The sequence below is a fragment of the Sardina pilchardus genome, chromosome 16, assembly GCF_963854185.1.
Source record: "Sardina pilchardus chromosome 16, fSarPil1.1, whole genome shotgun sequence".
Taxonomy (NCBI): Eukaryota; Metazoa; Chordata; class Actinopteri; order Clupeiformes; family Clupeidae; genus Sardina; species Sardina pilchardus.
Window position 1 is genome coordinate 6619221 of NC_085009.1, and position 15722 is coordinate 6634942.

Here is a 15722-nt window from a genome sequence, read left to right on the forward strand (position 1 = left end):
ACAGTTGGCTGCTGACGTATGACACATCTGGTGATTAGCATGAATGCGCGGCAGTCATTTTAATCCATTTGATCGATAGTTAACCAAGCCCTCGCCCTGCTCGATGTTTATGCTTGTGTGGTTTGTCTCTCTGCTTTGCGGCAGAAGTGTGGGTGAACGCGTGTGATGGATGTTAATGAGGATATTTGTCTTTAAACAGGCGTTTTTGCATTTGTTTAACTTTATCGCACCCGAGTGTGTTGTCTATTTTTTTTCCCCGAGAAAGGCATAACAATGAAAGAAGCTTCTACTGCTGTGAAGTTTGTGAGCGATGAGGCAACTGATGTGTTCTCCTTTTTTCTTAATTCCCCCCTCCAGGGCTTTTTGAACTCTGTGTTTGAGAGACTGAAGCAGTTTCTGGAGTGCTGTAAGTATCTATATACCATGTTTTATGTTTGTTTTTTTGTGAGGAGATGGGGTGTATAGATCTATATTAAGCTTAAAGGTGCCACATAAAGCACACATTAGGCTCAGAATTATTCTGAAACGAGTTGAGTTTATTTTTCATTTGTGTGTGTTTTATTTTATTTGCTCATGATTCATGTTGTTTGACTTTTATTTGGCTTTCATTTACCCTTTTAATGGAGTTGTGTGTAACTCTTTACTCTAATGGCCTATCTGTTTTTGATGGACCTGAGTAATGCCAGTTGCTTCCCCCCACACAAAGTTAGAGAGCCAGTGAAGTGTTGCCAAGGCTTTTGGAATTAACTGAAAAAAAGTTTACTTTAACTTCAGCTTTTTCAAGGCATAATTAGACTTGGCCGTGGTCCACGAAAAATCAATCATGCTGAGTAGCCTCTGCTTAAATGGTCACGGAAGAGTCTAACTGGTGCCATCCCCTTGTCTTTTTGAAATTGTGTTTCCAGCATAATCGTAATTTGTGAAATCTTGTCAATGTCTCCTTTTTTGGCGATCAAACCGTTCACTGTGGCTGAGTCTCCATATCTGTAGACTGGCCTTCAGTAACTGACTGAGAACAAGCCTTCAAAACCCGATTCCCTTAATCACTATTGATTTTGTGTCAAAGCACTGCTTTTTTTTATCAAGATACTACTATACAACTGGCAACCTAGCCTGGCCACTCTCCTTGAGATCTCCTTTAAAGGAATAGTTCGGAATTTTGGACATAGGACCTCATTTCCAACTTTACCGAGGTGATATAGGTCGGTGGAGACCGTTTTCATCGCGTTTACCCCCTTCCTTCAGTTGCAGCGTCCCCCTTTGCTAATGCTGGTTCTTAGCTAACGCATTTCTACGGTAACATCAGTCTGACATCAGCAACAGTCTTACTCACTGCACCGCACACCCGAGACAAGTCAATTAAAACGTCAGACTATCGATATACGTGTCCGTGTTGATAGAATAATTTTAGAAATAAAACTAACCTTGCAGCTTAATGATTTATTACATTTTGAGGGACTAGTTTCTCAATATCAATCCGCCACTGCCATACAGGGAACAAAGTAGGCTATTGCAATGCGATGCAAGGTTAGTTTTATTTCTAACATTGTTCTATCAACACAGGCATGTGCATTGATAGTATGACGTTGACGTTATCATTTATTTGTTTCGGGTGTTCTGTGGAGTGTTTTCAGTGGCAGGCTGGATGTTACCGTTGACTTGCGTTATCTCGGCACCTAGGTTAGTACGAGATGAACGCTGCAACTCAAGGAAGGGCAGAAATTCTCTGAAAATGGTCTTCACTGACCTATATCACCCCGACTAAGTTGGAAATAAGGTCCTATGTCCAAAATTCCGAACTATTCCTTTAAGGGAGACATAGTCTGGAACACCATAATTTACTAACATTTCCATCAGACTCCAAAAAGGGGTGGCCAATCAGCGATAAGAAGGGACGACACTATAGTTTCAAAATCGAAAGTGGCTATGGAAAACTGTAGTAGCAATGCCTGCAAAGTGCAAACATCAAAAATTGCAGTCGGAAGAATGTGTACATTTATTTACTGCAAAGGTAGTCCTACACACATTGTTTCGTGCATGCCGATGCTGTTTATTGTCAGTTTGTAAAGTTTAGGTGAAGTAGGAAGGAACGTTAGGAATCCCTTTTTTTGTGATCAATTGTTTTTATTTTGTAATAATGCATAAATCAGTTACATCATATACAAAGGCACAGAACCGCGACTAACTAACAGTTTCTTAGCTGCTGTAAAGGCAGCCAGAAGCAGGTTTCTCTGAAAGAGTGTCAATGAGATGTTTGAAAAGGCGTTCAGAAAAAACAGGCTAGGTGTTAAAACAAGATCTGCATCTATCAGGATTGATATGTCATTAGCTAGCTGTTGCCAGAATAACACCAGGGCTGAGCTATCCCAATCAAATGTAGAAAACTCCCTGGTACCCCGTCTGAACATAAATTGCAATTAGGAGAAGTAGAGAGGAAGTAGAGGAATCCCTTTTAATGTGATTGGTTAGGCTGGACCAATGATTTCAAAGGTAATTTTATGTCTATCTATGCCCATCACTATGCTAGAGTTGGAAACAGTTTCCAATCGTGAGTCCCCAGACTGTATTCACAAAGTGAATATTATTATCCCCACTGCTCTTTGTCATCTGCATCAAGTCTTACCTTCCTCATAGGCTGGGTGACCCCTGCCTTAACTTCTGGCGAATTTGGATTTTGCCTGGCTGCTCAGGCTGATATGTAGGTCCCAAAACTAAGACCTGTAAAATATTTTTTATTCAATTCCAATGTAAAGATGATTCCCCCCCCCCCATTTTTACACCCTCAGAAATGCCTTATCTTGGAGATTTGGGCATTAATATCTTGAAAAGTATTATTCCTACAAACGTTGTAAGGTAGAAGACGGACATGCTATCCAATGGACCATAAAACGTTTTTACTGCATGTCCATTTGACCCTAGATATGGAACAAAATGCAAAATGGTGCTATTGAGGATCTTGTAAACTAATTTTTTGTATCCACAAAAATGAAAATGCAATACTTTAAATTTATGTTGACCCAATGTTTGAGGTCTCTGCAACAAATGAAGACATTAAGGATGAAATAAGGTGTATTTGCATTTTTTTGTTAATGTTCAGCTTCAGCTCATAGTCATGTTGTGTATAAAGCATAGTGTATTAAGTGGCATTTTCATTATTTACATAAATACACTTGCTTGATCACATTGTATACCAAGGCATTTTCATTCATGTCCCTGAGGCAAATCAGTGATTTTGAGTCTATTTATTTATCTGTGATACAACATTAGCTCTTTGTACTCCAAATGCCCATACACTGAGCTACTCTCGCATTCATTTTCATGTGCCTACTGCTAGCTAGCTACCCCACATACCATTTTAATCCCATGAAAATGACCGAAAACGCAACCTCCCCTTGTTTAATCCTTTAAGACCATTATATGTAGAGATGTATTTGTACAACATTAATAAGATGTAGTATGTAAATAAAAAAAATAATGATTGATACCAAATATGTACAAAAGCAAGTTTGCACTACCCTTAATGTCACTCTTTGCAATTTTTTTTTAGAGCCTTGTAGAAAATAAATGAAAATGCCGCACAAACTTTGAATGGTTCAGTCATAATGACAACATGTTTGTCTTTCACCCTACAAAGCATGCTATGTTAATGCCCAAGCATGGCTTCCAAGATAATGTGATTTTCAGGTTGTAAAACCAAAGTTATTTCAAGGGCTGGAGATAATATGAAGACATAGGATTTCCAGAAATGTTTTACAGGCCTTGGTTTTGGGACCTGTTGATGTAGACAAGGTTTGAGAAAAATCTACAAAATCTAAAGCCCAACTCACACCAAAGATTCCCGCATTTGAGAAGCACTGAACATGTTTAATCACAGTAGAGCTAAAACCCTGAATATGGTAATGAGTGTCAGGAGGTCGGAGCGAGGCCAACATTACCTCTCCTCCGTCTCCAACCATTTCTGAACTACCCATCAGCAGTGAACTGATGAACAATGAACTGCTTGGAGATTTCATTTGATTTCATCTGACTTTCATCTGTCATGGGATGCTCACATCAAGCACATGTTCTCTCAAGTCGAGGCCAAGTGTCCATTATCTCAGTGTTGCCAAAAGAGCTGGTCTCCCATGCGCTGTTCGAAAGAAAATATACATTAAGCTTTGTTCGCCCGATTCTTGAGTATGCCGACCCAGTGTGAGGAGGAAGACAAAGGGTCGGTCTGCGGCGCAGGAGAGAATGCAAACACGTTGGCTGCAGGACGATTGGAATCTCATCTTCCTCTTTTCCCACACTTAAAGTGAAAGACGTGATGAAGCCGCCTCATGCACCCTCACCGCCTAAAGGGCTGTTCTTCCTCTCTCCATGATCTCTTGCCTGCAGACCCTACACCCCACGCCCCAGTATACATCAGCATAGTGTAGTGCCAATTACCAGAATTTAATGCATACATTCTCTTTCATTCCTACAGCTTTTTAAGCAGTTTTGTAAATTAGCTTAATTATTATAGTATTTCTTTCCTTTGAATGTCATGCCCCTCCCCCTTGTTTGAAGCAATAGAGGCTGCACTGTTATAAAAAGCTATGTGTTTATGGGGTCATACCCTGCTGTGTCTAACACGAATAAATTAATCTGAATCTGAACATCAATGAACTGAATCTGAGCTGAATCGTCCTTTCTGGGAAGAAATCGCAAATGGTCTGAATCGTCTCCCAGTTACGACATGGGTATTGCCACCTACGACTGCGGTGACGTCTCTGCATGGCCTCAGTGTCGTGTTCATTATTTGTATTTATCAGAACACTACAGCGCCGGCTCAATACGCTTGCCATCTATACGTGCTTCCAAGAAAACGATTTCCAACAGAGAGGTCAACTGAAATATTTCCAATGGAGAAATCCCCCTGGCTCTCCGATGCATCTGCCGGCTCTGCAGTCTCGCAGTGGGTTTCTCGCAGTGGGTTTCAGTTGTGTTCAGCATGCCTCACAGTACGTCTTCAAATATTTAGCATCACATTGGGCTGCAGTGAACACCACACACATGTAAGGAATGAGAATGTGTTTTTTTTTTTTGGTTCTTGCTTCATAAAAAAAAAAAGAAAAAAAGATGGACGTGACATAGCTCCACGGAGGCGTTTGCCACCTCTGTCATGTAGGGCACAGGGAGCAGACTGTGCCACTCTAGGCTGCCCGTGATTGCTTCCCTGCCCCACCATCTGGCTGCGGATATTAACTCGAGCACCAGCCATTATCAGCTGCCGGCAGGTGTGAATAAACTCACTCACTGACGTGAACCACTCATCCGGACTGACCTTGTAATAATTCTATTCCTGTGCCACTGATTACACGACTCTTTTTTTGACCATTTTCCCACCACTTTCTTCGATCCAAATAATCCCACATGTCGGTTGCACAGACATGCAGGCTTTTTCAGTCTCTCATGCGTGTAATCATCATGCATGTAAAGAATTTTTTGCGAATCTGGTGCTTCTCTTGAGATTAGTTTGGGGGAAAACTGTTATAGGAAATGGTGTAAGCCATACGCAATGCAGAGGCAAAATATTTTGGGCCTTGGTTGAATGGGTAGAATATTATTCAGTCAAATTCCAATCTTGTTTTTATAGAGACCGCCAGCAGTCAATTTTGGCTCGGGGCACTTTACGGAACCCTGGCCCTGAGCTCAACTCCATTCAAAGGCAGTGAACAGTCCACATAACGAGTCTGTTCCGTACCCTGTATGTCAGTCATTGCTCTGCCTGTGTGTGTATATATATATCGACTTCTCTGTGATTGATCTTTACAGGTCGGCCAGTTCAGCCGGGCAATGTCTGCAGAGAAAAACTAGAGAAGACCATCATTTTGTTCACCAAAGTAGTAAGTCAAACTGACACCACAAACAGCCATTGATGAACACGTATTCAAAAATGAACTTTGAACTATTCAAACGAGGGTCTACAAATGTGGAGATATTTAATTGATCAATTTCCTGTTTCTATTCATTATTTTTAATGAGTGGGTCCTCGTTGTCAGCCGAGATTGCAGGCATCACATTAGCGTGTTAACCTTGTCTGCAGCAGCAGTTGGGTCGGTTTAAAACTGCCAGTGGTCATTGGCTGGAAATGTGAGTGAGTTTTCGGAGGAATAAAAGTGGCTTAACTCCAATCCTCCTCTCCTATTATACACATCCCCTCATTAGCTGAGCAATTTCGCATAATTATTCATCCTACCACCGCAGGAAATCCAGCCTGTGCCTGAGTCATTCTTTACAGCTGGTTGGACACTATTCTGGACTCTGGAGTGGTCAGGCTCGCAGTGGGTTTCCTGGCCACGAGGGGTGCACAATTTACAGCTCTTATTAGTGTTGACGAACTAGGAAGTCATGCATGGATGTATGTGAATTGAGTCCTTAGACATGGCCTTTCCTGTTTGCTTGCTAAACTCTTGTTAGCTCTGCAGCGATGAGCGTGAAAAGTGTCTCATTTTTGTTTGTCAATACCGAAGAACAGGCTATCTTATACCTTTTAACTAATGTACAGTGTGTATTTCTAGACGCAAAACTGAAGTGATTGTTTATTTTGCGATGTAGCTCTTGGACTTCCTGGAGGCCCACCCGTACCCGTTCATCCCGCTGATCCAGCGGTCACTGGAGTTCGCCGTCAGCTACGTCTTCACGGAGATGGGCGAGGGCGTGGTGTTCGAACGCTTCATCGTCCAGTGCATGAACCTCATCAAACTGATCGTCAAGAACGATGCCTACAAACCAAACAAAAACATTGAAGGTTAGTGGTAACAGTGTTTTTTTTGTTGATGTTTGTTTCTTACTTGGATTTTTTTTTCCTCACCATAATGTTGCTTCGTGCAGAATACTTTAACATTTCTTCAATTTCAATTGTTTACACTTCAAATGTGATCTGTCCTAATGTCATGGGTTTGATTCCATAAGAATATTTGAGTTGTATGTGTTGATACTTATTGGTCGATTAAAATCACTCTCAATTTCCTATTGCTGTCCTGTAGGATTACTACTTCAATATCTTGGCTGTATCAGCCTCAACTCTAAGAGAGAAAACATGATGTTGACAACCATTGCAATAAGTGTTTCCTAACCTCGTGTGTGCATTTCCGTACATACGCACAAAATAGCCTTCCACGTGAGTTTATGCTAAATGCTTTGGACTCTGTCCACAGACAGCAAACCCGAGAGCCTGGAGGCGCACAAGATCAAGACGGCCTTCTTCACACACCCCACGCTGACGGAGATCGGCAGACGGCTGGTGTCCCACTACTTCCTGCTCACCGAGGAGGAGCTGGCCATGTGGGAGGAAGACCCCGAGAGCTTCGGTGCGTATGGCACGGAAAACGCACACAGACTTGTAAAACACAGCTCTCGTGCATATGGGAGAGTGAGCTTTGAGCGAAAATACAGACAAACCTGTATTTTTTAAAGATGGCATGGCATCTGTCACATTTGTGCTGCCTTTGAATTGAGTCATGCAGCAGAGATGATACTGAGCCAACAAGCGTTGATGTTTGCAATGGTGTTTGTCTAGTGGGATGTTTGGTGTCTGTTTGCACCAGAAATGTGGATATGATCTGAAAGGATCATGCTTTTTTCCCCCCCATGGGTTTTGTTAGTGGTGAATTATGGGGTGTGTGTTTTACTTGCCATCTTCCACAAAGCAGTACATAGAAAATAGAAGTAGGAAAAAGCTTTTGATAAGCTGTTATTCGTTTCAATTCTCAGTGTGAGGAAAAAAATAAGCACACTCTTTCACCCTTGCACACTTTTTTTTAGTATTATTGCTCAGCTGTAAACTTTCAGTAGCAGAAAAGTTTTACTTGCAGAGATCTGCAGATGAAATATATCAACAAACCCGAAAAAAGGGGAGAGCGGTGTCCCTTTCATACTGTCGTCCCTGAACTTGTAGAGGCGAACAGTTTTGTTCTTGTTCGGATGAGAACACTCGGTGATGCTTCAAAAGGGGAACGACTTCCAAAACAGCCACCAACCAACCAGCACACCCCTCACCCCTCACTCTTCGCACAGACTGCTCCTTTCCTCGGTTGACACTGCACAGCTGTCTGGGAGAAGTGCGCTTTCAGCGGGCTTGATGTGCTTGGATGTATTCAAATCAGTTTGCTTCAGCTGCAGTTTGTGTTCTGGCTGAACACAATGAATTGCACTGTGGTTGTGACTTATAGATCAGAAAAATGTCAGACTGGCACTGAACCGCAAGGCAAACACTGAATTAATCAGTGTTGAGGTATGTACCTGTTCCATTAGTTCACGCCTCCCCATGCTATTGGCTAATACGGAACGGTAAACCGTATTCATGTCAATGTCAGATTGATTCTTAAAGATTGAAAAGAACGCCCACACTGCCAGGGAAATGAATCACTTGGGTTTTGGGCCTTGACTACGTGGCGTCTGAGGGACATTGGATTGGGAACGCTTTTCAAAGCCATTACTAAGCGCAGTTAAAGTTTGAGTGCTGTAACAAAAGGCGAAGCGAAAACCTTTGCTTTGTACTCAAATGCTGTAAAAAAAAGAATGATTTTTTTTTTTTTTGATGTGTAGTTCAAACTTGAAAATATGAATATTTTCGAATATGGGAATATTCTGAGCTGTTTGAAGACTGTTAGCTGATTAATTGCTAAGAAGTAGTAACTCATCCAAAATAATCACTACGCCAAGTGTTGATTTAGTCATGCACATCACTGCTGCCCTGACTGGTGTTCACATCCCTGTAAGCAATAAACTAGGTGCCAATACACAGATGTGTACGAGTGCCCCGTAAATAACTGCTCTCTGGTTAATCCTGAGCGGAGAGAGAGGGCACTGGCACGCTCCCTGGCAGCCCCGTGGTTACCATGAAGTAAACAAACACTTATCACCAGTCCATAAAACGGTTGCCATGTGGACAAGCCCGCAGCAAATAACCCTCGGGTCAGACGCTGCCACCACACTAGACGCTTGTTATCTATCAGACAACCAGAAGCCAGCCCTCACCTTTAATCTCGCTGTCCACACTCCCCCCGGCCGGAGCCGAGGAAGTCTTGGCAGGGCCGCGTGGCGTTTTTGTCTCGTTCTCTTCAGGAGAAGTATGTTTGCCCTGTTTGTTTGGTCTTTTGTAGTGATTACTTGGCAGGGGGGGGAAATGGGATTGTCCCCTCAGAGTTGGCAGTGTTCTCCGGGCTGGTGGAGCCGACTCTGGCAGAGTGTTTGGGGAGGGGTGGGGGGGGGAGGGTATGTGAAGGGCGCCATCCACTTGACAGCACTGTAGCACTAACCGAAGCCTTTCTAGAAGGTTTCTCTAATTAGGAGCAATCCATGTCACATTGTTGCGCTGTTCTTAACAGGGGCGACATCTGCAATGACCAAGTGTGAGTAGTCATTATAAGTACGGAGCATTTGAAAAAACAATGGCCGACTGTGAAGAAGTGCCTTCAAATATCTCATCTCTCACTCTGCCATCGCTCTCTATGGAATGGCCTTTGAAAAAATGCAGTGCTTCTGGCATCAAAAGGGAATGTTGCCCACACTGCTTGTTTTTGGTATTGTGCTATTCCCCTAAACGCCACCACCACCACCCCTCCCCCATGGAAATGTCAAATTACAGGCCATAATGCTGACAATGCTGATGCCCACAATAGCATATAATAATATGCAAAAATGGTTTCTCTCTGAAAAATATTCAAAATGGCTTCGCACTGAAAGCTGCATTCCTGATGAATTTTCTCGGCAGGAATGTCTAGCAACAGCCAGCCCACGTCATTAAGAGAGGGAGAGAGCGAGATTGGGGTGGTGGTGGGAGGTCTGTCTGTCTGTCTGTCTTGTCTGTCTGTCTGTTTTGGTATCCCTCTGTCCCCTGCCATCAGCCTAATTAAATGATTAAAAACAGCGTGATGCGGCATCGCGGCGTAGAGTTATTGTTCATCCCAGACCGAGGGGAGACGATGATTGCACATAAAGATGTTCCATGGCAGAGAAATCGTCTCATTAGCACCCACTCTGTTAATTGCATCCATGGCTCTAATGCAGATGGCGCCAGACAAAAAGTGTCTATTTTTTAGCAGCTTCCCTTGTATCCTTGTATGTGAGTTTTTCCCCATCGCAAAATGATGGACTGTGTAGAAAAGGTGTAAGCAAGTTAAAAAAATTGTGTTTTGTTTGTGTTCTGTTAATGTTTAACACTGTGAATTTTTGTGTTGAATACGTAAAAGTGTCTGTTCATTCGGGCAAATTAATATATCTTTTTTCCCTCTCTCTGTTAACTCTCTTAGCTGTGGAAGAAACAGGAGGGGACTCCTGGAAGTACAGTTTACGGGTGAGTCCTGTCAAATCACGATACCCAGTGTATAGTATTATCATAATGTATACCAAGAGCTTGGACAATTCATTCATAGTGAAAACTAGGGGGATTCATTAGGATTCAACTTTTTTCTCTGTTTTATGTTGGAGAGGTTGTTGTGCAGAAGCGCAAATTACACTTAATGAAGCTTTTCACATACACGCACAGCATACATACATATCATTTGTGCAGAACAAACATGTCCCTCTTATAAACACAGTTAGCTGTATAGGGCACCTTATAGGGCAAGTTAATAGATTTGAGGTACCAGTTAGGTCATATATGCTGGCTTGACCACGGAAGTGGTTGGCTTTACTGCATACATTGTGTAAGAACATGTTCGTGCATACATTTCTGTCTTTTGTGCTGCATGAGCTGTGTGCATAAGTATTCATCTTAATCAGGTCGAATGTGTATTCTCTCATATATTTTATCAGTGGCATAACATTTGAATAGTGTACATTTGCACATTGTCAAGGGAGTTTGACCACAGAGAATGCAGTGTACAAGAATATTCAGAAAAAATTTAATCGTGCGCACGTCAACCTGAGACTTAATCGACAAACACAATTTATTTGGATATGGAAATGAAGCTACTAAAACAAACATAGTCTCTACACATGAAAGGCGCATTGAAGCGTGAAGGATAAAGCCACAGCTTCAGAATGCACTCACTTTAATGCACACACTTCAGAATGCACTCGACTCACTTTAACTTCTCTTAAAGTTATCTTACAGCTTACAGCACCAAGCATAGAATACTGTTGAATGGGGAGGGACCACATATGATGTTCAAAATAGAGTCATAATTCTGACATCCATACACAATATCTGTCTTATTTTGCAAGTGCCTCCGTGTGGAGTAATAGGTTTCTTTTAAAAGCACAGTTTATAATATCTTACGGCTGACTTAATCTGGTTTCCTGTACTGTTGGTGTCCCAGTTGGACAAATGATTTGTTCAATTAACACTGTTTTCTCAGATAAGTCCTATTTATGTGCCATTTAAAAAACAAAACCGGATTTATGTTCACACACAATTTGGCATTACACTGAGGCAATGGTTGTTTATTCAGACACTGTCGTATTAAACATGCTTTTATGTGACATCCTCTGCAAGAGGAGTAAGATATGATGCATGAATGCTAGGCCCAGAGTGAGACCTGTTACATTTAACCATGGCCTGCTTTAAAGTTCTTATTCATACATGAGAGCAAACTATACAGTACACTTTGTTTGCGTCGTTGAGACAAAATTTGAGGACACGTTGAAGTCTCTCGCAGCTCGCTTCTGTTCTCCAGCTAAGAAAAGCGGCCAAGGATGGCACCCACTTACGAAAAGCCCATAAACATTCTGACCCAGGTCTGAGGCCAAATGGGTGCGAAAATAGCAGAACATTACGAGCTAGGCTGTTGAGTAGTTAACGTTAATTATGATCATAATAATTGTCTCTAATAACACTGTCGTGTTTATCAGGTTATTTGTGGTCTAGACGGGCCAAGGTTAATGCGCTCTACTTCATTCTGATGGCTTCAGCCAAATTTGGTCATTTGTTTCATTCGGAGAAGGTAGCCATTAAGAGACTATTCCGCTCGCTCATTCATATGCAGATGCCCCTGGCTTAGTTTCTGTACTGTGCTATGGAGCAGTGATATGAGGAAGTGATATGTTACATTTTTACATTTTGGCTGCACAGTTAACTTTATTTGAAAACCTAATATTTGTGTAATTTGTTCATTTATTATCATTTGTGTAATACAATGCATTAGTATTTATAGAATTGCCAGTGGTAATGTCAGCTGGTCCCTTAAAAGGACCGTAACTGTAAGGATGTATAAGACTGCGGCAGAATGATGCCCCTCATTCTATATTGACAGTGGCCCAAGTGTACATCATTGTCATTGTACACAGTAAAGGACTACCCATCCATCTGTGTTTCACATGCATCAATACATCCACCCTGACCAGGGAGAGTCTCCCACAGTCGAGGCAAACGTTTCGCTTTGTTATCTGTAATGGCTAGTCATTTGGTAGGCCCCTCGCTAGTCTTATGAGTTTTGCCATCCATCACATTGACTTGGGTTAAGTCAAGATTACCCGGAATGATCTCGGTAATGGATGTCTCTGATTAGACAGCAGCAGAAGTAGTAATGACACAGCACTCTCCCTCTGCTGGGCAGAGCTGATATGTAGCCGTGGGAGTTATTTCTGTCGTCGGATAATTAATTTTGTCTGACTTGTTCAATGAAATTCTTTAGGGTTGGGGTAGGTGGGCGGAGGGAATGGCTGGAATAAAAACAAAATATGTCCTGGAACATACCCACAGGTGTCATTTTTTATTCCGTTAATGGAGAAGTCCTGTTTTTATTTCCACTGGTTCCTCTGTTTTTTTGGGGGGGGATTCATGGTTTTATTTTACTCACTATCGCTCTACCGCTGTGTGGATCAATGCCTCGGTAGACGCCGACGGTAACACACCTCATGTAATTTGATGAGGATCGAGCTTCGTGCGGTGTGATACTACCGGGACCTGCTTGAGGGAGCAGATAAAGAGCTGGGCGGCCCCAGTGTTGAGGTAACGTTCGACCCCCCTCCTCCCGGTGTTTGGGCGCTCGTCGGTCTGCCAGTCGCAGGTCCCTGGACCCCACTGACATCTGTCAGGGAGCAGGGCTCAATCTGACCCCGCCGCTCGATGCCCCATCGATCCCGTCTCACACCCCTACAGAGGAGGTGATGGAGAGCACGCTTCTCTGTCAGCTTGGTGTCTACTCCTGTCTAATGGCACCTGTGTGTGTGTGTGAGTGTGTGTGTGTGTGTGTTAGAGGGAAAGGTGTTTGCTGCGAGGCTGTTTATGTTTCCAATCGTAAGAATGTTGGTTTGTGTGTTTAATTGGTATGTGGTAGTTGGTGTGAGGTGATGTGTGATCATGTTATTTGTCTTTTGTGTGTGTGTGTGTGTGTGTGTGTGTGTGTGTGTGTGTGTGTGTGTGTGTGTGTGTGTGTGTGTGTGTGTGTGTGTGTGTGTGTGTGTGTGTGTGTGTGTGTGTGTGTGTGTGTGTGTGTGTGTGTGTGTGTGTGTGTGTGTTTAGGATGCCTGAGCAGAGATTGTTTTCTTTTTCTCACCTTCTTGTGTTCCCTCTCTCTCCATCTCCCTCCTTCCTCTTCCCGTGCTGTAGCCCTGCACTGAGGTGTTGTTCCTGGACATTTTCCACAACTACGGCCAGACATTAACCCCTGTGCTCCTTGAGATGGTACAGAATCTGCAGGGTGAGTTTTGACAGCAGCTTTGACCCCCCCGCGCCCCTTTAATTTCTTTCTTTAATTGCAGAGCATGGCATTTCACACACCGGCGGCAGACCATCCCAGTCACGGTTCAGACGCTAATGAAACATGGCAAATGAATAAACATGGCAAAGGCATAGCTCACACGACCTACTTTGCTTAGTTTTTACTTTTACTTTTGCTACTTTTGCATTGCAGAATAAAAGTTTTAACCAGTGCCGCATAGTGATAGCGAGAGCTCTGTGACACAGACGGTACAGTTGTCCGCCATTAAAGCACACTTTTTAATTTTGGCTATCGGCGACTTCAATCTATTCATCTCTTGGTAATCTGTTTTTCCATTTCATTTTATGGAGTTCTTTTAATATGCCCCATAGAGTGCAACATGTGCTGCGCTGTTATCTTCTCCTGCTCTCGAGTAATTATGTAGATTAGTTGGCTTTTAATTACTGTAGTAGGTGGATGTATATTAAAATCATAGCTAATAGATGGGAGGAGTTTTAGCTGTGGGGTGCAGTCATTTGGACTATATGTCTTGTACTATAGATAATGGATTTCGTGAACTGCTCGTTGTTTAAATAATGTAATTGCAAATGCACAAAGAAGCCAGTGCTAGCTTAGTATTTCCTTTTTTGTCTTCGCATTTGGATTTAGATTCTGCCACTAACGAGTGTTCATTTGCCAAACACCTGCAAGTGTGCATGGAAGTATATTTACTAAATGTATGATTTATTCTATTCACAGTTTGTCTTCTGAACTATTTTTATTCTAAGCTCTCTGTGCTCTGTGTGTCTGGGTGAATGTGTGTGTGTGTGTGTGGGTGTGTGTGGGTGTGTGTGTGTGTGTGCGCGCGCATGCGCGGTAGCTGATAGTAGTTGATTGATGCGCCTGCGAGCCTCAAGGTCAAGGTACGCGTAAGGCATTCTTCTCAGATGACAAGGGTGACAAGGCAGGGTGGACATTTTGACGCGTGACAGAGAGTGGAACAGATAGCCAGGCCAGGTGACAGATGTGCTCTAAGTACTGTTGACTGACGTGAATCATTTTGCGCCCCAAAAAAAAAAAACCCTGCGACTAAGCCTAAATTAAACTCGATTACCTGAGAGATATTGAGCTGTTTTATGGCCCTCAGTGATTAGGCGCTTGAAGCAGCCCATTCTTCCACGATCGGTGTTCAGGGCTTAGTATTCATTCTCATTCGGGGAGTTAAATTATAGTGCAATATCAAGATGTTCAATGTCTCTATAGTTAGCTACATTCAGGATTCTGAATATGACCAGACTGTGGCTATATATGGGTGGCCTGCGAGCTAAACAGTGCTTGTGCCTATATGCCCCTGTAGCACTGAGCAACAATAGTGACACATGCTTTTTGTACGTTAGATGCAGCCGTCTTTTTGATTAAGGAGAGTGAATGCCACACCAGGAGTCCACTTTTTGTGTTGTTTTTAAAAAACTATTTGTGTGATCAAAGTCCAACAATGCATTTCAAAGGACGCCCATTTGCTGTTGTTTACTGTGATTTTAAGCATCCCTGAAAACCGCTGAGATCAAAGATATTGCATGCTGTGTGTGATTTGCATTCAACCACTGGTGACTTCTGTGGCTATAATAATCATGTTTGATGAATTCCTTTCAGGCCCCACGAATGTGGAAGAACCTGTTCAGCTGCTAATGAAGGATGCCGGTACGGTCTTTTTTTCCTCCCCCCTCTACTCGCAGTAGTTTTGGTCAGTTTGTCTTGAGTGCATTCAAATCAGAGTGAAATTAAGGACCCTAGAACGTGTGGATTGCAGAGTCTCACGCAATGCATATGAAATGCCTCAGCTCAGTCTGTTCCCATGTTGACGAGACTTGTGACCGACCAAGCTGACGATAATTGATTGACTTTTCACATTTCAGTGTCTTGCACAGATTCCCAGCCTTTTTTTTTTCCACGCAGTGCCTTTGTCATTAGATTCACTGTCCAAATGACACTTCTTTGTTTGCAGTCTACAATGCAGTGGGGCTGGCAGCCTACGAGCTGTTTGACAGCGTGGAATTTGATGTCTGGTTCAAGAACCAGCTGCTGGCGGAGCTGCAAGTGAACCACAACAGG

The 15722-nt window shown here is 42.7% G+C and overlaps 1 protein-coding gene across 2 annotated transcripts in view; it reads left to right on the plus strand.

Annotated features, from left to right (window-relative positions):
* The window catches only part of ipo11 (importin 11), a 70363-nt gene that overhangs the window by 18049 nt on the left and 36592 nt on the right, over positions 1–15722 (plus strand). For both annotated transcript variants that reach the window (XM_062516514.1, XM_062516513.1), the window contains exons 8-15: positions 358–406; positions 5797–5867; positions 6580–6772; positions 7182–7334; positions 10278–10321; positions 13520–13610; positions 15264–15311; positions 15616–15721. In XM_062516514.1, coding sequence (XP_062372498.1) covers positions 358–406; positions 5797–5867; positions 6580–6772; positions 7182–7334; positions 10278–10321; positions 13520–13610; positions 15264–15311; positions 15616–15721 — 755 coding nt within the window. The remainder of the gene's footprint in view (positions 1–357; positions 407–5796; positions 5868–6579; positions 6773–7181; positions 7335–10277; positions 10322–13519; positions 13611–15263; positions 15312–15615; position 15722) is intronic.